The sequence below is a fragment of the Rhinoderma darwinii genome, chromosome 2 (genome assembly GCF_050947455.1).
Source record: "Rhinoderma darwinii isolate aRhiDar2 chromosome 2, aRhiDar2.hap1, whole genome shotgun sequence".
NCBI classification, from domain to species: Eukaryota; Metazoa; Chordata; class Amphibia; order Anura; family Rhinodermatidae; genus Rhinoderma; species Rhinoderma darwinii.
In genome coordinates, this window is record NC_134688.1 from 77,417,752 (window position 1) to 77,445,423 (window position 27,672).

General features: G+C 41.9%; 1 protein-coding gene across 2 annotated transcripts; it reads right to left on the reverse strand.

The window, feature by feature from the left end:
- Positions 1-3,791: 3,791 nt before the first annotated feature.
- CDADC1 (cytidine and dCMP deaminase domain containing 1) lies at positions 3,792-26,368 on the reverse strand. 2 transcript variants are annotated; one of them, XM_075850065.1, is made up of 9 exons: positions 26,072-26,368; positions 24,308-24,411; positions 22,909-23,086; positions 22,266-22,835; positions 20,454-20,503; positions 13,410-13,585; positions 9,174-9,363; positions 4,304-4,364; positions 3,792-4,191 (listed from the first exon to the last, which is right to left on the reverse strand). In XM_075850065.1, the coding sequence occupies exons 1-9, from the start codon at positions 26,136-26,138 to the stop codon at positions 4,115-4,117; spliced, it is 1,473 nt and encodes a 490-aa protein (XP_075706180.1). In that variant the 5' UTR covers positions 26,139-26,368; the 3' UTR covers positions 3,792-4,114. The 2 variants fall into 2 exon arrangements, with proteins under 2 accessions (XP_075706180.1, XP_075706179.1); XM_075850064.1 differs by having other exon boundaries at positions 22,909-23,089; positions 26,072-26,367.
- Between the last annotated feature and the right edge of the window lie 1,304 nt (positions 26,369-27,672).

Genomic DNA, 27,672 nt, shown 5'->3' on the forward strand with positions numbered 1-27,672 from the left:
GCAAACCCTCGATCATCTGCTGGTCGTATCGGTTTAAAAAAGTTAAATATTATTGTTGTCGGCAGCACATCTCCCTGTGTAAACAGAGACGCGCCGCCGACATGATAACGTATGAGGACGAGCGATCGGAGTAACGACCGCTCGTCCCCATCCACAGCTCTGTGTGACAGGAGCAAACGAGCGCCGATCAACAACGTCTCGTTGATCGGCGCTCGCTGTACTGGCCGATTATCGGTCAGTGTAAAAGGGCCTTAAGACTGTTACAAGAATCAATCTTAGGTGCCATCAATAGAAATTACAATATATAAAATCAATATACATTTTAGAGTAACTTTGTAAAGTATTGTTATTAAAAAAAAGTTTCCTTGCAGAAAAATGGTAATTAGCTGCTTGTAATAGCACCCCCTGGTGTTCAAATGTAGAAGTCTCAGCACACCATTGTAGAGAATGTCAGATGTGCATGCACAGTACAAAACAGTTAGGCTGGGTTCACACGAGCACATTAACGTCCGTAATGTACGGACGTATTTCGGCCGGAAGTCCCGGACCGAACTCAGTGCAGGGAGCCGGGCTCCTAGCATCATAGTTATGTACGATGCTAGGAGTCCCTGCCTCTCCGTGGAACTACTGTCCCGTACTGAAAACATGATTACAGTATGGGACAGTTGTCCTGCAGCGAGGCAGGGACTCCTAGTGTCGTTCTTAACTATGATGCTAGGAGCCCGGCTCCCTGCACTGAGTTCGGTCCGGGACTTCCGGCCGAAATACGTCCGTCCATTACGGACGTTAATGTGCTCGTGTGAACCCAGCCTTTAAACAGACTTCAAGCAGTAAGGGTTATAGCTATTAGATAACCTCCTCACAAGTCCGTGCTGCTCTCCTTTGTATCAAGGACAGAGAGAAGAACTATCATTCAGCACAAGCAGTGAAGTGCTTTTCTAATGACCTTTTTCCTCATTGCTTGCAGTCCACATACATCTTCGGGTATGTGCACACGTAAACTGCATTTACGTCTGAAATTACGGAGCTGTTTTCAGGAGAAAACAGCTCCGTAATTTCAGACGTAATTGCTCTTCCTCGCATTTTGCGAGGTGTCATTGACGGTCGTAATTTAGAGCTGTTCTTCATTGAATTCAATGAAAAACGGCTAAAGTTACGTCCAAAGAAGTGTCCTGCACTTCTTTGACGAGGCAGTCATTTTACGCGTAAATTACAGGTCGTCGGCGCAGTACGTCGGCAAACCCATTCAAATGAATGGGCAGATGTTTGCCGACGTATTAGAGCCGTATTTTCAGGCGTAAATCGAGGCATAATTCGCCTCGTTTACGCCTGAAAATAGGTCGTGTGAACCCAGCCTTAGGGTATGGTCACACGCAGTGACAAAAAACGTCTGAAAATAAGGAGCTGTTTTCGCCTGAAAATAGCTCCGTATTTTCAGACGTTTTTGTAGCAACTTGCGTTTTTCGCTGCGTATTTTACGGCCGTTATTGGAGCTGTTTTTTCAATGGAGTCAATGAAAAACGGCTCCAAAAACGTCCCAAGAAGTGACATACACTTCTTTTTCGCAGGCCTCTTTTTACGTGCCGTATTTTTACAGCGACGCGTAAAATTACACCTCGTGGGAACAGAACACTGTAAATCCCATTGCAAGCAATGGGCAGATGTTTGTAGGTGAAATGGACCCGTTTTTTCATGCGTAATTCGAGGCGTAAAACGCCCGAATTACGTCTGTAAACACTGCGTGTGAACATACCCTTACTGCCCATGCTGGGCTTTCTTTTTCTCTTTGTTTCATTCGTAAGAGCAGAACGTGTCTGTATAACAGAGCTTTACTAGAATGACGTGCAGAGACGTAAACAGTTGAACACCAGAGGGTGCTATTACAAGCTGATAATTGCCATATTTCTGCAAGGAAACATTTTTTTTAATAACAATACTTTACCAAGTTACTCTAAAATGTATATTGAGTTTATATATTGCCATTTCTATTAATAGCACGACCCTTTTAAATAACATTATATTAGAATAATTTGGACTTTTGCAGACTCAACTATACCAATTATGTTTAGTCTTGTTTTTTTTTACATTTACTTTCAGGAAAAATTAATATGTATATTACAAAAAACTTGAACAAGCGATCGTTTGACCGCTGGTACAATACACTGCAATACTTATGTATTGCCGTTTATTAAAATTTTCAGCATTAGATCAGAAACTGAAGGGCAGACATTTTCCTCCATGATTTTTTTGATTGAGAGCAGAACTTTAGGGTCCCATCATTTATAAAAAAAAGTTATCCAGGTCCTGCAGTAATAAAAAGCCCCAAACCATCACACTACCACCACCATGTTTGACTGTTGGGATATGTTCTTATGATGGAATGTAAGCTGCTGTAACATCCTAAGTGGGTTTAGGGCCGGTAAGCTGCTGTGACAATAAAATTGGGTTTCATTCAGGTAAGCTTCTATGACATCACAAGTGTGTTTCTGTCAGGTAACTGCGGTGACATCACAACTTTCAGTCAAGTAAGTTATTGTGACATCACAAGTAGGTTTAGTCAAGTAAACCGCTGTAACATCACAAGTGGGTTTTAGACAGGTAACATGCTGTGACATCACAACTGTGTATAACTCAGGTAAGTTGCTGTGACATCACAACTGGCTTTTGTCAAGTAAGATACTGTGATATCATACGAGAATTGCTTACCTGACAGAAACCGCTACATCACAACTCTCTTTTGTTTAAGTAAACCGTTGTAACATCACATGTGGGTTTCAGTTAAGAAAGCTACACTGACATTACAGCACTTTTCCCTCAGAAATGCTCCTGCCACATCACAACTAGTTTTAGTCATGAAAGCTCAATGGTGGACATAGCATACGTTCCACATGTTCCATCAAATTAAGAGTTGAAAACCACGAGGCCCCATGTACTGTTTTTGCACAGGGGCCCTCTTTTGTTGGTCCCACCTCCGACACAAAGTCACGCACAAACTGCATGAAAATCATGGTCATGTTACATCAGTTTTCTCCTAGGGGGAAAGAAATTCTCAGGCAACCTTGCGACTACCGCAAAATTTCTAACACAAACTTTCACAAAATTTGGGCATGATTTCTAGTCACCTTGTATCCCCAGCCTTAGGTCCTGTCCACATCACGTTTATATTCTACATTTAACGTATACATCAAGAAAAAGCTTCCGACGTATAAGTTAAAGGTAGGCTGTGATAGATTCCTAATAGTGGCATTCGTCACTCTTAGGCCCCCATATAAAAAAAAAAAATCATATACCAAACGGTATGTCTTTTCAACATAGGTGTGTATGTGTAACGGATGCCACTGATCCGTCACAGCCTACTTTTAACGTCCGCTTTTTTTCATGAGCTATACATAAGACTTACGTGGTGTGCACAGGGCCTAACAATGTCTAGTAGACCGTGGCTAAGTCAATGATAAAGTGCAGAAGTAAGTGGAGACATCGGGGTGCTGGCTCATAACAGTCAAATGATGCACCCATCCTCCAGATAATGGTCTCATTTAGACAGCCGTAATGCGGGCGCATTTTAACAACTATTCTGGTCATAGAAAAGTATAAAAAAAAGGAATTTTAGTTGTAGAAATCCTTCAAGTAGAAACTTAAAATGAAATGCTGATACAAGATGCCACAGTTACGTAATTTTTTTTTTTAAGCAAAATGAATATGTCTGCCATTCTTCTTTCAATCTTGTCTAGTGCCCACATAACAATGTTAACTTTCACAAGCGTAGGATTATCAAACTCAGAAATATTGGATGCCAGATTAAAGGAATTTTATTGCATTAATAAGACTGTATATTTAAATATCTTTAAGCCGCTCCCATATCGGATTACTTGGAAGTCACTTGCTTTGTGTGTAGACCTTCTTTGGCATCCATTGTCCGCATATGTCTTATTACTCACAACTGGGTGCAGCATCCATAACTGAGCGAGTGTGCACAGAGACCCTTGTTTTAATAATCTAGTTAGCAAAAAATAAATACTAATAATTTTTCCTTCTGAAAATAGAAATGTTTCTGCAATAAATAAAATCTCTTCTAAAATTAAACGTAAAATCGTTGAAAATGAGACCCCGGGGTTTACGAGCTCTCCCCATAGCACATCCTTTTGTTCTTGACGCCTAGATCATCTTCATCTGTGTTCTTCAGATCTCCATCTATAGAATGAATAGAGAGATAATTCACGACACCAGAGGGAGGCACATTCAACAATATGACATGAATGACTCCGCAGCATGGCACACTGAGGAGCCCGGGGATAACACTCACTCTCTGCGCCCATGGAAACTGTTGTATTATCAGGACTCGGCTTGTGAGGATTTTGTTGCCACTGATAAAAAAAAAATTTAAGAAAAGGAAAGACGTAATTAATAAAAAAAAACACTGACTTCGGACGTAACGTAAAATATATGGTTTCATTTGTAGTCACTCTCCACCAGACACGACAGTCCTAATTTCCTTATACCAGTTTTTGGAACTATATGGTAAAACTCTATAGACCAGCGTCTGATAAGCTGGACCTTCTGTATGTAGACAATGTGAAAGTCCAGTATCACAAGTCACATGGAAGCCAGACTTTTGGAACTTTGCTTATAATACCAATGGCTATTCTGTAAAGCAATGCCTGACAACTGTGGAAATGACTACAGTATATATTTACAGAAAATTCTATATTTATTTTTTTATTATTAATTTTTATAATACAGGAAAAAAAAAAAACAAGAACGAATATGCCAATTCTTACTATAAATCTGGAATAGAACACCATTAAAAATGTCCATCCTAAGTATACCCCTCCTCCAACTCTAACCCTGGACCAGGGGTTGTTCATTCTTTACATTTCCTTAAGAGTTAAGTAACCCATGATAAGCTCCCCTTCTTATTTATAACCTTTTTTTTTTCCTCTCGATATTAAATGTAATAAAAAATCTGACAATCAAAAGCAGATTTTTAAAAAAAATCTTTGTGAGGAGTATGTACACACACCCAGGCATTCATGATAGCCTTAGGGGCCTTTTACACCTGCCGATCTTCGGCCGGTGCAGCGGGCGCCAATCAACGAGACCTCATTAATCGGCGCTCGTTTGCTCCAGTCACACGGAGCTATGGATGGGGACGAGCGGTCGTTACTCCGATTGCTGGTTCTCATACGTTATGTCGGCAGCGCCTCTGTCTGTTTACACAGGAAGATGTGCTGCCGACAACGATAATATTTAACTTTTTTAAACAGATACAATCAGCAGATGATCGAGTGTTTGCTCGTTCATCTGCTGATCGCTGCTCTGTTTACACAGGGCAATTATCGGCAACAAGGGTTCTATGAAAGCTCGTCTGCCCGATAATCGCCCAGTGTAAAAGGGCCTTTATTTGCTGCCAAACATGTCCGATCTATGCCAGCTAGTCTATCTCTCAGGATTTCCATCATGTTAGTACATTGTGGCTCCTGATAAAACAAAGATAACCATATTTTATTGCTAATCTTATAACCAGTAATTTGCTGTAAAAGACTTCCCACAACGTTTTAATGGTGGAGCATCGCCACAGACAATGGCCCAATCGAGGTCACATTTTGAGCATTCCTGTTTGTAACCCCCAGGTTTATTAAAAGCCCTAAAAGCTCTATGGCCTGATCTTCCAATGGGTCTCTCTCCAGTTCTCGGAGTTCTCCTTATTGTTGTTACCGTGCGGCTATTTCACTTGAAAGGGGTTATCTGGGTTTTATAAATGACATCATTCAGCGAACAAAAATCCCAGTCACATTTCTGCATGGTCAAGTTCTGTGCGGCACTTGACTGCTAAAGGTCAGTGATTGGCTGGAGCGGGCATGTCACAGCTCAAGCCAATGTAAACACAGACCGGTGAGGGACCGTGGACGAGCAGCGCTGAAGCGGCAGGGGTTGGAAGGAGATTATGGGATTTTTTTCTGCTAAATTATACCATTTGCAGGTTAAAGTACATTTTTCAAAGGCTGGATAACCCCTTAAATGTTATTTTCTTTTGCCAGTCAATGAACATGACCATTCTACAAAATGCTGGAGATGATCAAAATGACAATTATCAAGCAGCAGGGTGTGGTTGGAAAATATCTGATAGCAGCCGGGGGATGTATGGAAATTTGGCAATCATCGTAACAATTACGCTGATTGCGAATGAAAATTGTTTGGTCTATGGTTTCGGTCCAAAACTAATATGAATCTGCTCCAGTGGTAGGACACTTTATCATCCACACTTTAACGTTTTTCTTGGTTGTTAATGGTAAATGTTCTGACCATACCATTTATTTTTACTAATGTCTGAGCAAAATGCATGTGAGGCAATGAAATTGCAGAATATTTCCCACATCAGGTCGGGGAAATCTTTACATGAATGGATGGCTGAAGGTCTTACACACACTGCAAATCTGTATGAAGTCGGCGGCAAATGGAGGTACAGTGCAGGCCTATAAGGTCTATGGGCGAAGTATTATAGATCTATACAACACAGATCCATAATACAGCTGTGTATATGAGCCCTCAGGCCGCTAAGCCTTCAATATACCATTGCAATGTATGGAAGACAAAAATTTCCAGTCGTATAAATTTTTTGAAAAGCTCCAAAGGGATTCAAGTGCTTGATATACTGAAGCGACCAACTATTTAGCCTAGGAGAGCAATTTGACTTAGTACAAGGAAGTCCTGAAAAGAGGTGGAGAAAGAATCACAACTACAGGATACTCAATCCTGGGGAGTCACTGCTCTGCAGGTGTCTGTATTGGAAAGAGGCTTCCGAATTAGGAGGGAGCAGCATGTTCTGTGTATTCTTCCTTTATATTTCTGTCCATAGTGTCCATGTGTATAGCTGATCCTGTGATCTATTGGGTCTCTACTTTCTAGAATCATAAACTAATAGGGAGATTTATCAACACTGATGCAAAAGAACAATGGGGCCGTTACAACCAATCAGATTCCAGCTAATGTTTCAGAGGCCCTTTTTTTAAAATAAAAGAAGCAATCTGATTGGTTGCTATGGGTAATTGCATCATTTTTGATCCTCCCCATGCTCTGTAGTTTTTTTTGTAGGTCTGAGGCAGCAGACAAATGCTGGATATTCGATAGATACCAATGTAGTACAATGCATTTATATTAACACAATTGGTCGCGTAGTAGCAGCGTTTGTTTCATAGCAGATGTATCATTAATCACACTATATTGATTAGATAAATCGATGCATAATCACTAAATAATAACCTTCACTTCTATAATGTAGGACAAGCAGACACAAGATGTCATACATCCAGCCTCATTACACATAGCCGCCCTACAGCCATATCTCAGCGGCATAGATCATTTTCTTGTTACTGCGCCATTGATCGCGGAAATGAGACATTGACTCGAGAATTATACAAACTATTTCCATAAAGGAACATTGTCATTTCATAGGCTTGAGAGATATTTCACACCCTATAAATCAGTGGGTTTTTGTGCTTGACCATTTCAAGTTGTAGAAAAAGGTCAGAGCTGAATATACATGAAGGGTTTCGGCCATTCAATAAGTAGAAGTACGACGTCTATATGACAATTTCTGACATGTCTAATCTACGTGTCTTCTATCACTGAATGAAGGCCGTACTCCATTATACACAGGTAGGTTTTAATATAACTTCCTAGACAGCTCCGCCATCCTGGATTTAAAATCGAAAAGATTTATATTGGTACTGGAGGAGTGCACCCTCTTGGCAGGGTCAGTGTGTGGGCGACGTTATGGTTAGGCCAGGTTGCATCCAATCAACAGACTGGAAATTATCTAGAAATAAATATTAAATTTTTTATTTTTTTTAATTGTTAGGGCTAATTGTTGTGCCAAATAAGTGCAGAATGAGGGGTTTTCTGCACTGAAATTCACTATCCCTACATTAGACATTTTAGCTTTTTTTTTTCTATACTTACTATTCAATACAGTTCATTGTTTTATCTTTTTCATAATGGAACCACACAGTGCTCCGCCTTTTCCTTTCCCATTATTTATTGCATATTGATGGTGTACCCCCTGTGTGGTTCCCTCTATCTAGACTGAATGTTAGAATTGAGAGGGTTAGTGCAAAATTTCTGTACATGCTATAAAATAATAATTCTGGAGCATCTTTTCGTAGAACTCTTGACTTGTGTAATTCCTCTATTGATCCCCCTGGAAATGTATGAATACATTAACAACTGGATTTTACCATTCCTCTTGTCAATGGAGTGTATCCCTGCACATTCTGAAACTGTCCAATCAGTACTGACATTGTCACACCCTATTGACAAGGGAAATGGTAACACCCAGTTGTCAATTCATTCATACATTTCTAAGAAGAATAACAGAGGAACTGTACAATACAGAAGTATAAGAAAAGGTACTCTAGAATTGTTTTTTTCAAGAAGAATACAAGTATTTACTAAAACAAACATGTTAGGAGAGGTGACAGGTCCTCTTTAAAACTCACATGTAGATGATCAAGTCCTGGTCATAACTATATTGAAACACACAGTGAAATATTCAGCTTTTCATTTCATTGATGTTTTTCTCTGTGGGTTTATCAGGAAGTTCCTGCTTCCATAGTTTAGGGTTGTGTGAATATATTGGAGAGACTCCAGCAAGCACACAGTGGGGGACATGGAGGTAGTATAAACTGTCCTCACCATACAGGGGGACAGGGAGGAAATATCACCTGTGCCTTCACAATACTGCGGTCGAAAGGCAGGTAGGTCCACCTGTGCCCTCACCATACAGGGAAACAGGGAGGTAGTAATGAGTGTGCCTCACCATACAGGAGACAGGGGGGGGGGGTAATAACACCTGCGCTCTCACAACACATAGGAAGACAAGGAGGCAATACCATCGTAGCCTTTAAAAGACAGGAACACAGTACTATCTGTACCTATATCATTTTGTAGGCATAAGGATGTACTGGTATCTCTAAATAACACATAAGCAGAGAGCTGGTGTTACTTTACGGTCATGTAGGCGGTTGTCGCCAACCTATTAGAAGTGCAAATAATACAATGGAGGGAGCACGATTCAGGTACATGCGGAGGACCGGGATTACAGATTTTCTTTTACTCTAAACAAGATAAAACTAAAAAATCGTTTCTATGATACAATCAGATTAATAGAGACTTACACTATATTTACCAACTCCCCTGAGCTCAGAGAATGTCATGTAGGATATATCTGCCTTCTTTTTACCACTGTCCATATCACTGGTATAGATCTGCTTGATGCCAGCACCTTTAATCAGGGGAACACACTCGTCACATGGGCATTTTGTCACAAAGATCATACATTGTTCATCAGGTTTAATTTCCTGGCACCTGCAATGATAACAATATTGGACATTACACAAAACATCCGGACCCCTTCATCTCTGTCCAGTTCTAATTTGCTTCCATAACTAGGAAAGACTAAGCACAAAAGCCTCATGGTTGGCATACATATACTGTACATACGCCAACCATGACGCATTTGTGCTTGGTCATTCCTAATAGGGAAAATCCGTGATAAAATCAGTAAAAAAGATCTGTAAAATTTACAGTAAAAGGTCCCTTGTCTCTGCCAGGGCGTGTGTAAATATGGAGAAGCAGTGGTGCTTTCAGGACCTGTGAAAGGGAGGGAGGCAGAAGTGGGGGGGGGGGGGATAGCTGAGCACATGGTGACATGTTGTGTTTTGCTGTGCTCCCCTAGAACACAAGCGCACCTACTGTAAAAAGTTTTAACTTTAACCCCTTAGTGACCAGCCTTTTTTGGGACTAAGGCTATGTAAAAGCTTTGAAGGCAATTAAAAAAAATAAAATAATCTTTTTCATTGTTTTTTTTAAAAGAAAAAGAATGATATACCTTTTGAGATACAGCTTCTATGTATGCTGTATACATAGAAGCTGTATCTTGCTGTCTATGCCGAATCCATCAGGTCACCAGGACTGACTGCTTCGGTGAACGCTGGTCCGGTGTCTCTGACACGCAGGATCCAGCTATTATCGATCACATCTAAGCTCATGAACTTAGATGTGATCGATAATAGCTGGGTCCTGCGTGACCAGCGTTCACCGAAGTCGTCAGTCCTGCAGATCTGACAGATTCGGCATTGACCGCAAGATACAGCCTCTATGTATAGAGGATGCATGGAGGCTGTATCTCAAAAGGTAAAACATTTTATTAAAATAAAAACAGATTCAAAAGTTGTTAAAAATGAAATAAAACATTTATTTTTTAAAAAAGACACTTTTGAAGGCAATTATTTGTAACAAGCTATTTTTTATTTTCTTTTTCCATCGTTGCATTTAAAGAGCCATAACTTTTTTATTTTTCCATCAATATAGCTGTATGGGGTCTTGTTTTTGTGGGATGCGTTTTGACAATGGCACCATTTTGGGGTACATTTTATGTTTTTATTAACGGTTATTAACTTTTTTTGGAGGAGAATAAAAAAAAAAACAGCAATTCCGCCATGGTTCTATACGTTTTAAATTTACGCCGTTCCCCCTGAAGCGCAAATAACTCGTTACCTTTATTCTATGGGTCGATATGATTACAATGATACTAATTATGTATAGGTTTTTTATGTTTTACTACTTTTGCACCATAAAAAACATGTTTTTGAATCACCGCTTTCCAAGAGCAATAACTTTTTTATTTTTCTGTCGATGTAGCTATATTAGGGCTTGTTTTTTTGCGGGACGAGGTGTAGTTTTCATTTTGTGGTACATTGGACTTATTGATTAACTTTTATTATTATTTTTATGGGGACATTGGGGGAAAAAAAGCAATTCCGCCATCCTCCGATGAGTGACAGGGGGAGCCCCTCTCGCTCTGTATACAACTTACATGCCGCGGGCGCTATTGACTGTGGCATCTAAGGGGTTGAATTGTCGCAATCTAACTAAACTTCAATTGTGACCACCATCAGAGAGCCAAGCACCCGCTCCAGCCGGCATGGGACACGCGTGCAGGACTTGGACAAGGCTGCAGTGAAAAGGCGGCGGCTTAGCCTAAAGCCCGTTAGCAACCTCTATGAAAAGGCGTATTGGTGATGACTAATGGGTAACAACCCTTTACATATACCATATTTTTTGACAATTAGGCTGGGACTAGATGACCACTTTGTTTGCGTTTTCATAGGAATGAATGGAGTCGTACTTTTAAGTATCATGATTACATAAGTAAAACCTTATTAAAATAACAGGGAACAGCATGGATCCAGGAAAAACATAAGCAACAGAGGGTCCCCGTGCAAGAAATGTTCACGGGCATCTTGATCAAATAATAGAGAATCCCCACTATCATAGAGTACCCCCTTATGTCTTTCTAACAATCCACCAGTAATTATGAGCTATGAAATTGATTAGCTCAGTCCCTTACATGCAATTTAATAGAGAGCAGGATTCTTCTCGCTGCTATGGTATGTCTGCACCTGCATGGATCGCTCTTACAATGACTCAGACACGTCTGTGATGTGATTTCCAGTGATTTTTAAAAAAAAAGGATGCCAGATGAGACACAACATACTGCTATATTATATATATATACACACACAACACACTACCGTTCAAAAGTTTGGGGTCACCCAGACAATTTTGTGTTTTCCATGAAAACTCACACTTATATTTATCAAATGAGTTGCAAAAGGACTAGAAAATATAGACAAGACATTGACAAGGTTAGAAATAATGATTTTTATTTGAAATAATAATTTTCTCCTTCAAGCTTTGCATTCGTCAAAGAATGCGCCATTTGCAGCAATTACAGCATTGCAGACCTTTGGCATTCTAGCTGTTAATTTGCTGAGGTAATCGGTAGAAATTTCACCCCATGCTTCCAGAAGCCCCTCCCACAAGTTGGATTGGATTGATGGGCACTTCTTTCGTACCATACGGTCAAGCTGCTCCCACAACAGCTCTATGGGGTTGAGATCTGGTGACTGCGCTGGCCACTCCATTACAGATAGAATACCAGCTGCCGGCTTCTTCCCTAAATAGTTCTTGCATAATTTGTTGGTGTGCTTTGGGTCATTGTCCTGTTGTAGGATGAAATTGGCTCCAATCAAGCGCTGTCCACAGGGTATGGCATGGCGTTGCAAAATGGTGTGATAGCCTTCCTTATTCAAAATCCCTTTTACCTTGTACAAATCTCCCACTTTACCAGCACCAAAGCAACCCCAGACCATCACATTACCTCCACCATGCTTGACAGATGGCGTCAGGCACTCTTCCAGCATCTTTTCAGTTGTTCTGCGTCTCACAAATGTTCTTCTGTGTGATCCAAACACCTGAAACTTCGATTCGTCTGTCCATAACACTTTTTTCCAATCTTCCTCTGTCCAATGTCTGTGTGCTTTTGCCCATATTAATCTTTTCCTTTTATTAGCCAGTCTCAGATATGGCTTTTTCTTTGCCACTCTGCCCTGAAGGCCAGCATCCCGGAGTCTCCTTTTCACTGTAGACGTTGACACTGGCATTTTGCGGGTACTATTTAATAAAGCTGCCAGTTGAGGACCTGTGAGGCGTCTATTTCTCAAACTAGAGACTCTAATGTACTTGTCTTGTTCCTCAGTTGTGCAGTCTTCTCTTTCTACTCTGGTTAGAACCTGTTTGTGCTGTCCTCTGAAGGGAGTAGTACACACCGTTGTAGGAAATCTTCTGTTTCTTGGCAATTTCTCGCATGGAATAGCCTTCATTTCTAAGAACAAGAATAGACTGTCGAGTTTCACATGAAAGCTCTCTTTTTCTAGCCATTTTGAGAGTTTAATCGAACCCACAAATGTAATGCTCCAGATTATCAACTAGCTCAAAGGAAGGTCAGTTTTATAGCTCCTCTAAATAGCAAAACTGTTTACAGCGGTGCTAACATAATTGCACAAGGGTTTTCAAGTGTTTTCTAATCATCCAACAGCCTTCTAACACAGTTAGCAAACACAATGTACCATTAGAACACTGGAGTGATGGTTGCTGGAAATGGGCCTCTATACACCTATGTAGATATTGCATTAAAAACCAGACGTTTGCAGCTAGAATAGTCATTTAGCACATTAACAATGTATAGAGTGTATTTCTGATTAATTTAATGTTATCTTCATTGAAAAAAACTGTGCTTTTCTTGCAAAAATAAGGAAATTTCTAAGTGATCCTAAACTTTTGAACGGTAGTGTAATATATATATATATATATATATATATATATATACATACACACACATCTGTGTGTATCATGTCATCCCACTAGTTGTTCATATAAAAAAAAAAAAAAAAAAAAAAAAAGGGGTTGCATATACTATGAACAGCTATCACACTCCACCACAATGTATAGGGTGCAAAGTAAAATATTGAAATATGGAGGTTATATTTCAGGGGGGAAAAAAAAATTACCTGAATGTTATTGCATTCTGTTCTGCATGAATAATGTACCGAAATTTCCTGATTTCTCTATCTTTCTGGTTGTCATCCATGTGTGGGAAATCAGCATATTCTGAACCCACAGGAAAAGCATTATATCCACACCCAATGAAGTACATGGACTCTGTCCCATCACAATCTAATGAGTTCTGAAGACAAGAAGATCAAGAGTCAGGGAAATATAGAATGTTACGTTAGGTATACAGGGGTGTGTGTGTGTGTGTGTGTGTGTGTGTGTGTGTGTGTGTGTGTGTGTGTGTGTGTGTGTGTGTGTGTGTGTGTGTGTGTGTGTGTGTGTGTGTGTGTGTGTGTGTGTGTGTGTGTGTGTGTGTGTGTGTGTGTGTGTGTGTGTGTGTGTGTGTGTGTGTGTGTGTGTGTGTGTGTGTGTGTCATTGATACAATAATATCAATGGTACATCTATTATTTCAGATAATGTCAAAGTCCTGCTTACTAAATAATGTGATTATGTAGAATCCATGCATTCATTCAAACCTATTTAGATAATTCTTTTTACATTAAAGGAACAGTGTCACGAAAAAATTTTTTTTTACATCAGTATGATTTTAGTGCTTTATTAAAAGCTTTTATATTTATTTGTGTGTTTATGTTTTACTTTTTTTTATATTTTAACTTTTTCTTACCTATGGGGGCTGCAATTTTTTTCTCCATTTCTGTATGTGTCGATTAACGACACATACAGACATGGAGTACGGCAGCTACAGTCCCATAGTGAATGCGAACGGGGCCCGTTCCATCCACTATGGTGTACGCTGTCTGTGTGGGAACGGCGCATGCGCCGCTCCCACACAGTCCAAGTTGAACTGTGCGACGTCCGGTGCCATTTTCCTGTGGACCGGAAGTCGCGGCCGGACAGTAAGATTACTACTTCCGGTCGCGGCTTCCGGACTTGTGCACTTGGAGCGGCGGTAGCAGACAGAGCGGACGGACCGGAGGGAGCAGCGGCGGCGGCAGGAGCAGGTAAGTTATTTCTGTGTATGTACGTGTTTTAGTCTGTGATTACTACTGTATGTAAACCTACTACACTGTGTGTTAGCTCAAAAAATGGCGACACAGTGTAGGAGGTTTGACCGTTCAATCCCCTCGTTTCTCCCGGCACTAGCCAGGATAAAGGAGGGGGGGATTCTGAGAGCTCACTAGAGCGAGTGAGTTTTCCCAAATTTTGCAGCATAAAGCAATGTGGTTGCTTTACCACATGCAATGCTGCAATTTTGGGAATTGCTCCATCTAGTGACCAGCACTGGGAAATATTATAAATTAGAATCTAATTTATAATATTCCCCGACTCGTGAAAAAAATAAAATAAAATTAGAACAATGTTTAATCACCTACACACGAATTGTTTAACTAAAAAAAAAACACATTCCCTTTAAACAAATCTGATGTATCCAATTTCTTATTGTCTATTTTTTAATCACCTCTCATGAGACAAAGGGCTCTTGTACACAACCGTGTGTGCCGGCCGAGTCCCGCCCCTGATCGGACACAATTCACCCAATGTGTGACTGGGTCCGTGAAAACTATCGGGTACCACTGTGATGCCGTGAAATTTGGCCCGAATGGCACTCGGTCGTGTGCGAGAGCCCAAAGGGAGTTTAAAACAAATACAACTCAGAGAACTATTGTTTTGGCAGGGACTGTATACTGTGCCAGGTGTCCAACTGAAAAGGACATTTTGGAGGAGCACTGTCAGGAGAGCCCCGTCAGATGTAGTCACCATTGCTAACACTGATAGTGATCAGCTGAAAAAACATGACAGTAAGGCCTGATTTACACGAGCGTGTGCGTTTTGCGCACGCAAAACACGCGGCGTTTTGCGTGCGCAAAATGCACTTAACAGCTGCGTGTGTCATCAGTGTATGATGCGCGGCTGCGTAATTTTTGCGCAGCCGCCATCATTATGACACTCTGTTTGGATGTTTGTAAACAGAAAAGCACGTGGTGCTTTTCTATTTACATTCAGAGTTTGACAGCTGATGCGCGAATCACGCAGTTCGCACAGAAGTGCTTCCCTGCGACCTGCGTGGTTTTCACGCACTTATTGACTTCAATGGGTGCGTGATGCACGAAAAACGCTGAAATATAGAACATGTCGTGAGTTTTACGCAATGCAGAGTAATATAGGTGCGTACGACACGCGTGAAAAGCACGCGCGTATATTACGCTCGTGTAAATGATGCCTAACAGTTAAATGATGAGCAGTCGCACATCTAATCACCCTTTGCGCATAATTAGGAAATTTGTTGACTCCGCAACTCAGATTTTTACCAGCATTTAAATGACAGACATTATTGGTCTGTTCAGTTCTGGTGATGCGAAGATATGTGCATGTAGACATAGGCAGAAGTGGCATGTGTGAACTCTCCACACCTTGAACTTTTATTTTTAGGAGGTGCAAACATTTTTGACACAACGTTACGCTTTGATGCAAAATTGCATGAAGGATGCCATGAGTATAAAGTGCTGGGAGGCATTTTTACAATTTGCCAGGTGTCTACTTTAATAAAATATATGGATATGGGCATATAATATGATTTTTTTTTAATTTTAGAATTTAAGTCTTATTTGTGAAAAAAAGTGTGAAAATTGGCATGCAGTGAAAGGGTTAAAGTGTCTGTGTCTCATGACAGATGCCCCTTTAAATAATTTGCACAGTCTACAGCAGTGTTTCTCAATCTTTTTAAGCCAAGGGCCCCATAGTGGTAAGAAGTTCCAACAGAGTACTTTCAAGAAAGGGATCAGTTCTAAGGCTCTGCACACACTACTGTCAGGTGATCCGTTCGGAGACTCAGTTGACAATATTTGAATAGAAAATAGTATATATGACCACCTTCAGCAGGCCCCTAACATTAATACAGACCAGGGCCGGCCTTAGGGGTGTGCGACCTGTGCCTTTGCACAGGGCGCATCACTCCAACAGATGGAAGGGGGCGCTGCGATGGATCCCTTCCCCTGCTTATTTCAGAAGCGCCCGGGCGACTCAGCAGTCACCTTTCCGTCCAGGCACTTCTTCACTCAGTGGCGTCGCTACCGCTGTAGCAGCCATAGCGGCTGCTAGCGTCGACACTGGGCATGAGGGCGCCCGCGCTGGACCTCCCCATGGGCGGCGGCGCCGCTAGCAGCCGCAGTGGTAGCGACGGCACTATAGCAGAGCCCCTTCTCTGCTATCTACTAGCGCCACTGTAGCTCCCTGAAGGAGCGGAATCCCAGTGTGGCCGGGGATTCCGCTCCTGGAGAGCTCCGCTTGATGTCTCTGTCCATATATGGACAGTGACATCAGGGGAAACTCCTGAAGCGGAATCCCCGTCCACAGCGTTGCAGACGCTATGACCGGGTATTCCACTCCAGAAGAAGCCAGTGACGTCACTGTTCATAAATGGACACAGACGACAGGAGTAGCTTCAGGAGTTGCCCCTAATGTCACTGTCCATATATGGACAGAGACATCAAGCGGAGCGCTCCAGGAGCGGAAGCCCTGGCCACACGGGGATTCCGCTCCTTCAGGGAGCCACAGTGGTGCTATCTACAGGAAGAGGAGGGGTGCTATCTACAAGGGGGCTGTGTGGCGCTCTCTACAAGGGGGCTGTGTGGCGCTCTCTACAAGGGGGCTGTGTGGCGCTCTCTACAAGGGGGCTGTGTGGCGCTATCTACAAGGGGGCTGTGTGGCGCTATCTACAAGGGGGCTGTGTGGCGCTACCTACAAGGGGGCCGAGTGGCACTACCTACAAGGGGGCCGAGTGGCACTACCTACAAGGGGGCTGTGTGGCACTACCTACAGGGGGCTGTGTGGCACTACCTACAGGGGGCTGTGTGGCACTACCTACAGGGGGCTGTGTGGCACTACCTACAAGGGGCTGTGTGGCACTACCTACAAGGGGCTGTGCGGCACTATCTACAGGGGGAATCCGTAAGTGGTGGCGGGCTGATGGTCATTTTACTCTGAGTGGCAGGCCGATGGTCATTTTACTGTGAGTGGGGGGCTAATGGTAATTTTACTGTGAGTGGGGGCTGATGGTCATTTTACTGTGAGTGGGAGCTGATGGTCATTTTACTGTGAATGGGGGGCTGAAGGTCTTCAAGTGGTTTCCACCTCCAGTGGAAATTAATTGGAGGCAGAAAATACCTGCGTCGCCTGTTTGGAGCTTTTTTTTTCTGCGTCTTTTGCATTCGCTTCAACGGCTTAAATTAAAAAAAAACACAAAAAAAAGGTCAAGCAACGCTGTCAGTTCCTGAAGGAATTTTGAGGCAGATTTTTTTGTCCTACAATAAAACGCTGTGTGAACATACTCTACGAGTGTAGTGCTTGTTTTTAGCCGTTTTCTGTCTTTCTCAAAACTATTTTTGATAGGGGTGCCCTGAGGAAATTAAATTTTTCCAGTGGTGCCTCGAGTCCGAAAAGGTTGAGAAACTCTGTACTAGGCTACAGGATCATGCCAGCCTATGCAAGGATCCCGTCGTGGAGCAGCTCAGTTCGTCGTGGGAACGAGGCCTAGGCGAGTAAAATTTTGTTTTTGTTTGGGTGGCACTGTCTACAAGGGGGAGCTGTATGGCACGATCTACAAGGGGGAGGTGGGGGATTATGGCACTGTCTACAGGGAGGCTGTATGGAAAAATCTACTGGGAGGCACTATACTGTGTGGGGGCCACTAAGCGGACATTATACGGTGTAGGGGCACTAAAGGGGGCATAATACTGTGGGCACAATTAGAGGACAAAATACTGAGTCCTTGAAGGGGTTGTAATATATTATTAAATATTCTTATTATACTGTAAGGGGGTACTAAAGGGGCATTATACTTTTTTTTATGTGCCATTTTTTTTATGATGGGGTGGGGCGCTGAAAGAACAGTTCCCACGGGGCACCATCTATCCTAAGACCGGCCCTGATACAGACCACATATTAGACCTGGCCAGACCCCCACCCCCCTTTATACAGACTCTAGGCAAAAACACCAATGTATACAGACCCTGCCTGCATACACACTCCCGAGCACACCCTCTTGTATATACAGATGCCCCCATACATACAGACCCCAGACCAGTCCCCCCCATTTACAGGTTCCAAATCAGACCCCCTAAAAATTACACACACCATATCAGACCCCCAAGATCAGACCCCTAATAATTACATATCCAAGATCAGATCCCCTAATAATTACAGATCCAATATCCCTTAATAATTAAAGTCCTCAGATCAGACTTCTTAATATTTACAGAACCCTTAAAAATTACAGGACCCAGGACAGAACTGTACAAGAGGAGGCAATGGCAAGACAATCACAGCATAGGTGGTGTGACCAGAACGGGCTTCTTGCGCTGGTTGGGCTTTAGGAGTGCCCTAGCAACCTGCAATAAATCTTTGGTAGATGTTAGAGCAGTCTTAGATTTTTTTCAATATTTTTTTTAGTACCCAGCGTAGCCCCTGAGCCTGCGGAATGTACCCCCTTGTGTACGCGTAGCACAGATTGAGAAGAAATGGTCTATAGCATACATTTTACAAGATAAAGATCTGCTATTAAAACTAGAGTATAATACATTCTACATATTTGTGGAAATCCTCTGTAATGTATTTGTTGTGAATGTTACTGAAGGATGGGGACTTGTATTTGATAAAAGGTATCTTTTAAGGAATCTAGACAGCATTGTAATAAATCTCTTTGAGATTGGAATTTGTGATGTAGACATTAACCCCTTAGGGACGCAAACAAATTTGGTATTAAAGGGGTTGTCCACTACTGAACAACTGATGACCTATCCACCGGATAGGGCATCAGTATATCATCAGTGCAGCTCTGGCTATCTCCGGGCACCGGATGTTATGGCCCATTATGCTATGTACAGAGCCGGAAGCAGTTGGCTCCGTATATAGCATAGCGGCCATGATGCCCAACTGCAGCTCTGCTCCTATTCAGATGAGTGCGGCAGCTTGCCGCTCGCTATTCAGTGGCCAGAGCTAACTGCTTCCGGCATGTGAGTCTGGTGCTCAGGGGCAGCCGGAGCGGCTTAAGGGTGCAGGTTCCGGGTGTCGGACCCCCACAGATCATGTACTAATGTACTGATGACCAATCCTGTAAATAGATCATCAGTTGTCCAGTAGTAGTAATTTTAGATTTATGCTAATTAGTTTCTTAATAGACAACTGGGCGTGTTTTTACTTTTTACCAACTGGGCGTTGTACAGAGAAGTGTATGACGCTGACCAATCAGTCACTAATCAGCATCATACACTTCTCATTGTTCCAGCCCATTGTTAGTGTGTGATTGTGCTGTGGATCATGCTGGGCTGGAACAATGAGAAGTGTAGGACGCTGACTGGTCACTGATTGGTCAGCGTCATACACTTCTCTGTACAACGCCCAGTTGGTAAAAAGTAAAAACACGCCCAGTTGTCTATTAAGAAACTAATTAGCATAAATCTAAAATTGTTCATAACTTGCTCAAAAATGATCGTTTTTCAAAATAAAAAACACTGTTCTTTTCTACATTACAGCGCCGATCAAAATATGTAGGAGATAGGGCACTTCTGATCTGGTGACAGATCCTCTTTAAGGACTAGAAGTAGTTTTTTCTTTTAATTCTCAGCATTTCAGAACTTGTTTTATTTAACATTTATGATGCACTATTTATATTTTTTTAAGCGCCATACTGTACCTACATTTTAAGGTACATATAATTTATATTATGGGGGATATACCCCATAAAAAGCAGTTTTGCCACTTTTCATTCTATGCTCACCAAGTGGCAGCATTGTCGCTCTATCTATAGCATCGTCACTGCTGGTAACCTGACATGCCATCACTAGAAGGACAACAGGACCAGTGGAAGAGCTACAAGAATAGCGCTGGGCGACTGGAGCAGTAAAATTCCTACTAAAACTACATTGCAGTACAGAGCTGTTTTAGTCTAGTTTACCACACTGCAGGTATAAAGAATTTGCTGGATAACATTTTGTTCATAAAACTGGTAGTAGGCAGAAAGCAGACACAGTAAGTTACTTACAGATTTCCTCTCTGCCCAAATGATGGCACCAACTCCGATTTTGTGATCTTCTAAAAAAGAAAACACAATAAAACGAAGCAGAGTATATTGAGCTTTGAAGATGCTTTATATCTGAATACATGCAGGCTGCAGAATACAAACGGAACCACATTTTTAATCAAAACCGATTGCAAAAGCGTGTTTTATCATGTAATGCGATAGAGAAAATGGCCCCAGAGTTGTCCATAACCTGTAAAGCGTACCTGACCTTTCAGGTGACTTTTCAGAATAAGCGTGTTTATGAAGAATAACGCTATTTTTGTCCATTATATGACTTGTATTCTGCAATTTATCACCAGTTTTACCCCCTGCAGGCTCTCTCTCTAATTTTCAGTTTTCTCTGAGCTAGTGGGTGGATCCTAACTGCTATCATGTCTCCCATACACAGCAAACATAGAGAATATCCTGCTCAAGTCTCTTTGTAGCAAGTCTCTTTGTACCTAAGAAGCAGCATATAGAACTGGGGTTAAACATAACACTTACTAGAATTTGCTGCAGCGTCTCTGTCTCCCTGCCTCTGCAGGCTCTGTCACCACATTATAAGTGCCCATCTTCTACATAATCTGATCGGCGCTGTAATGTAGATTACAGCAGTGTTTTTTATTTAGAAAAACGATCAATTTTGACTAAGTTATTACCTATATTAGATTTATGCTAATGACTTTCTTAATGCCCAACTGGGCGTTTTTTAGCTTTTGACCAAGTGGGAGTTGCAAAGAGAAGTGTATGACGCTGACCAATCAGCGTCATACACTTCGCTCCATTCATGTACTCAGCACATTGTGATCTTGCGAGATCACGATGTGCTGTCACTTACTCACACATTAACGTTACTGAAGTGTCTTGAGAGTGAATAGACATCACTCACCTCCAGCCAGGACGCAATATTTATTCACAATCCCGACACTTCGGTAACGTTTGTGTGGTACTTAATGACAGCAAGCGTGATCTCGATGTGCTGTGTGAGTAAGTGACACACAAACGTTACCGAAGTGTCGGGATTTTGAATAAACATTGCGTCCCGGCTGGAGGTGATGTCTATTCACTCTCAAGACACTTCAGTAAGGTTAATGTGTGAGTAAGTGACAGCACATCGTGATATCGCAAGATCACTATGTGCGGAGTACATGAATGGAGAGAAGTGTATTACGCTGATTGGTCAGCGTCATACACTCCTCTTTACAACGCCCACTTGGTTAAAAAGTAAAAACTTGATAGTTTTTCTAAATAAAAAAAACACTGCTGTTATCTACATTACAGCGCCGATAAGTGGTGACAGAGCCTCTTTAATGTAATTGGGTTATTTTAAGGTTTTTATTTTTTCACATAGATGAGGCACCAACTAATGGTTTTCTAGCTGCCTTAAAGAGTTTCTAAGCCCTGCCCGGGACTGATTAACAATTTAAAAGGATTGTATGCCCTATCCATGTGCCCTATTATGTAAAAGTAGTAAGGTAAGTGGGGGGGATTCCTCACTCTGGACTTTTTCAGCAGAGCGGATAGCTGCAACAAGGGGCGGCTCTCCTCCTTGTGGAGCCACCTCATCCGTGGGCCGAGTGTGCATGTTTATTCCAATGAGGAACAAAGGATCTGCCACGTTGAAACGTTATAGCAGATAACAAGGGGCTGTCAGACTGTCCCCATACACATTAATATGTCGGTCAACCTCACAGAAATTGACGGCTTCAGCTGTCGTTAATGTAATGTGTATGGTCAGCTTAAGTATACTACAACTTCAACTAATTTAATAAATTAATTCAAAGAGCAACTAACCAGTTCGATACGCCAGCAGTCGTGCTTGTATTATACAGTGCTGTGCAATTTCTTGCTTAAGTCCCTGGTGGTCCTCGTCACTCGTCTTACGGAGGTAGAAACCAAATTCAGAGTAGCTGGGGACGCTGGCTGCAACAGTTGCTAGAATAAGGACAAGTTCCTTCATGTTCTGCCTCAGGCAAATGAAATAAGGGTCTTCACACAGATTTTCCAATCCCATCAACTTCAGAATCTCCTTGTGCAAGTCTTCGCTAGAGATTAAAAAAAGTGCTTCATACTCCTTTACCCGTTCCTGACGATACTCATAGAAAGTGCTTCTTGTAAATTCGGGCTCTATCCTGGCAATCTTCTGCACAAAGTCGCATTTCAAGGACGTCTCTTCCACAAACTGTACCATGTAGCATGCCAACGGCTGCAGAAGCACACACACATGGGCACGACTGTTCGACTTCAACCTTTCTACCGCTTTGGCATCTAGTCTTGCATCTCCATTGCTGGTTTGGGAAGAGATTTCTTGCTGTAGGCTGATCTCAGGATCTGAAGGCCAGTATGAAATACGGTTCACGCCAGCTGGAAAAAGGGAAATATTTTAATATAGTGTATATTTAGGTAAAACCATAAGAAGGTTGTCCCGACAGCTCACCATTAACAATCATTTTCAGGCAAGTAGAGCAGGGTTTTCTGGAGAAATAGAGATCACAATCCCGGAGTCTCGAGCCATGCTTTATGACTGCAATTTGACCGGCATGAAGCGCGCTGCTGGAGCAGTGGAGACCAATGATCTTCATGTTCCTTACTATTACAAGCCCCGTCTTCTTTATCTGCTGGAAAAAAACAATAGATTCAAAACAATTCATCATGGAATGCGAATCCAGCACACAGAAAATACCCACAAAAGGTTCTCCCCTAGAAAGGTACATTTTGGGGTACAATAAACCGGATTAAAGGCCTATTCCCATCTTAGACATTTATGGCATATCCACGAGATATGTCTGACAGGTGCAGGTCTTGTATGGCCACCTGCCATTTCTTCTCTGTTTAGATGCGGTGGCTGGTGGGCGCCTCACCAAGTGGGACTGAGGCAGGAGGATCCACCTTTTTCAACAGAGGTGAGGGTCCCAGAGCTAGAATCCGCATATTTCAGTTATTTATGGCATATCCTATGGATATGTCAAACGTCTTAGGCCTCATGCACACGATCGTAGGTGTTTTTACTGTCCGCAAATACGGATCTGACCACTACAGTAACCGTCCGTGGAAGCGCCCAAAGACTTCTATGGGTGAGTCCGTGCTGCAATTGCTGTCAAAAATAGGAGATGTTCTATATTTTGCTGATCATTTCTACGACACGGATACACATCCGTAAATATAAGGAAAGGTGTCAGTGGCCAAAAGAAATGAATTTGTCTGCAATTGCATCCGTAATTATGGATGAAAACTACAGTCGGGTGCATGGGGCCTTAGAAAGGAAAAATCCTTTACCACCTTCCCGACCACCCACTGTCTTTTGACTGCAGGCAGTGCAGGTCCCCAGTCTACAGTGACATCTTTTGGCATTACTGTAGAAGAGGTATGCGATTACAGAAATATGCGAATACATTATATGTAAAAAAAAAAAAAGTTGTAAATAAAGTTCTCTTTATGGGATTATAATATATCCAACCTTTTTTTTATACAGCTCCTATGTAAATTTAGGTGCCTCCGTAGTGACAACAAACCTGTGTTGTCATACTCCCTTTCATCTGTCCCCTACCTCATGACAACCTGCCGAACGTACATTAGCAAGACGTAGGGGCAGATGGATGCAGCATCAGACTACACTGGGTATGTTTATAGCCTGTTCTGATGGAGACAGATAGGTCTGCATAGCAACTATAGGCACAAAACGGTTGGCTATTATTATACTACTATATATATATATATATATATGACTACTATATATTAAGATTATTGCACAGATGTATTTAAACAATGATGTGAGTTAATTGGAAAAAGTCAAAAATACTATTAAGTGGTTCGATAGAAACGATACAATCATTTACCTGGAGTTCCTTTGTGTCCTGAGCATCTTTAGGGGAGGGAAAAACCTCCATCCACAGGCTTAGTAGTGTGAATAAATTGACTTTAGAAAGCCTTGGAACTTGACCTAAAACATAAAAAAAAGCCATAAAAACATGCACTGTAGAATACCTATCGCTATCATATTAAGTAATTTTGTTCAAAAATGGACATTTGCTCAACATCCATCAGATGGTCTGAGCCATTGAGACAAACAGGCATTTCATAACAGTATACGTGGAGGGGGATCCCAGTCCTTTAATAGAAATTAAATCTATAGTCCCAAGTGGAAACCCCTTTACAATATGTCACGGAGCCCAACCCATATATCACTCGACGAGACCATGGACACCCATTCATTGGTAAAATAAGTAAAATCAGCAAAAGATTTAATAATCTGGACCCAACATATAACTGCAACATAACGTGAAATATCACATAACCAGAATCAAACACGGAGCTGAGCAGAGAGAATGAATTAGGAAATGAATCAGTTATAGCAGCAGATATTTTTTATGATACTTCGAGTTTTCTCCCTGAAGTTTGTCTGTCACGTTTTATTTACTTTTTTATGATCGACCAATAATCCCACAACCATCGGGTCCCATAGCTGCTCCATTAAAGCAATTTTACTATATTATAAAGATTTTATATTGTAGATTTATACATTATATTGTACAATACACTATGCAGCTTGCAATATAGAATGAAACAATATGAATTCACAATGAAGCTCTAGCTGTAAGGCCCTGTTCACATCACAGTTATAGCCTTCCATCAGAGGTATACATCGGGAGGACTCCCAACGTATATACCTCCGATGAACGGCTGAAACGTGTCCCAGCGCTCTTGCCGGGGACTCCGGTCCTTGGGAAGCCCAGGACATCACTATCCATTGATTCAGAGTGATGGCAGGAGTTTTTTATTAACGCTGGAATCTCTGGCTAGAGCTTTGGCAACGCTCTGACCGGGAATCCCGCCGCTGGAGGAGCTTCTGACGTCACAGTCCATATATGAGCAGTGATGTGAGGGGCTTTCAACTACAGTATCTCCTGCGAGAGCATTGGAACGCTCTCTGGTCTCCCCGGGACTAGAAGCACTCTGGTCAGGGACTCAGTAGTTGAAAGTTCCTGTCGTCACGGTCCATATATGGACATTGACGTCAGGGGTTTGACCAGTCCCAAAGTCTACGGCCAGAGAGCTTCCGATGCTCTCGCCAGGGACTGTAGTCAAAAATTCTGTCACACATAGGATCTATAGATCTCCATGCAGCGGTTTCTCTGGGACTCAGCGCCTCCTGTGGGTAAAGGTCAGAAGATCTTTACTTGTACTACATGCAAATGACTAACCTGGACTTTAGAAGGTGACGTTTCCTGTATTTTGTCAATGCGCAAACAATGTGAAGAAAATAACCAAGATCCTACAAGATGTCATCATTGATTACAATATGGGGTCAAAGATACGACCCACAGATACGTTACACAATTTCCAGCAGTGAACCATCAATATATAACTAAGCAGATCCTCCATTCAGGACACTTGGACAGCTGGGTGACAACCCCAGTGGGAGCTGTAACAGCATCTTGGTTGTCATCCAGCTTTCCTGGAAGGAGACCTAAGACAGAATAATAAAGGACTTTACACTAATGGACGACACAACAGTCATTTTTATATAAGGGCCAGTGCTCTTTAACAGATCCATGCCTGACTTCCTGCGCTGTAATATAGGACATTGATAATGCACTCACCCTGCATGCTGTCAGTCTGTGTCCCGGTGGAGGAGCAGGTACTAGCGGGGTGCTGGCTCCTGTACATGGGGTGAGCCGGGTGTCCTCTTCCCTGCTATACTTCTGCATTACCAGCAGGCTACAGCAGGGTGATAGCGCAAGTATTCACAACACAGCGGCCATACAGACGACAGGTAAACACACACAGATGTCACTTGTCTTTTCGGAAAATAGATAGCTGAAGCTGTAACACCGACGTCTGTGCCGCCATGTACGTGGAGACCACAAAGTGAAGCGAATTGTGATCTCTGCAAAAATGGCTGCCGCACCTCTGTAGCGTCGCGACTTTTCCTCTCTGTCCAGGTTTCCCTCTGTTGTTTGTAACTGGAATATGTTTGTATTCCGCTTTGTATAGCATTATAGTTTGTTTCTTTATGTGGAACAATTAATAGTGAGGTCGTGTAGTAGGGATAGCTGCAGAAACAGGACAGACAGACAGACCTGTATATATTCTCCCTATAAAATGCTTTAATCGCACTATTTCAGTCAGGGAAATACCAGGAAGAGAACACATAGGAGGAAATGTATTAACCCCCTAAGGACTCGGCGTATTTTGGACTTCAGGGTGCAGTGCACATTAAAGTGTCACTTTATGTGGTAATAACGTTGAAATGTTTTTACTTATCCAAGTAATGCTAAGATTGTTTTTTTCCTGACACATTATACTTTAACTAGTATAGAAAACCCGTTACACGGGTTTGCTAGCAAAAAGAATGATGATAAGTATTTGTAAAAAATATTATAAAAAATATAAGTGTATTTTAAAGCCTAATTACCAAAATTTGAAACCTCAGAAAAATGTGGAAGCGTTTTTCTGAATAATAGATTATTCACCCAGGGTAAAGGTATAATGTAGTAGATGTTACCTGCAGTCCTATGTAACACCACAGATAACACTGATAACTCTCTGAGTACAGATAATGTAGATGTTACCTGCAGTCCTATGTAACACCACAGATAACACTGATAACTCTCTGAGTACACATAATGTAGATGTTACCTGCAGTCCTATGTAATACCACAGATAACACTGATAACTCTCTGAGTACACATAATATAGCTGTTACCTGCAGTCCTATGTAACACCACAGATAACACTTATAACTCTCTGAGTACACATAATGTAGATGTTACCTGCAGTCCTATGTAAGGCTCTATTCACACGACAGGGTCCAAGTGTCTGCCGTTTTGGTCCATTTTTCTCAGCCGTTTTGCAACTGTTCCATTTACGTTTTGGGCGTGTTTCCGTTTTTAACAGGCAATCTTGACCCGTTTTGCATCAGTTTTTTTTCCTGTCTGTTTTAAAAACGGATGAATTACATTTGTGCATTTTCTGCCACACACAGCGCTCTGTAGATAATGCCACACACAGCGCTCTGTAGATAATGCCACATACAGCGCTCTGTAGATAATGCCACACACAGCGCTCTGTAGATAATGCCACACCCTTCCCTCTGTAGATAATGCCACACACAGGGCTCTGTAGATAATGCCACACACAGCGCTCTGTAGATAATGCCACACACAGCGCTCTGTAGATAATGCCACACACAGCGCTCTGT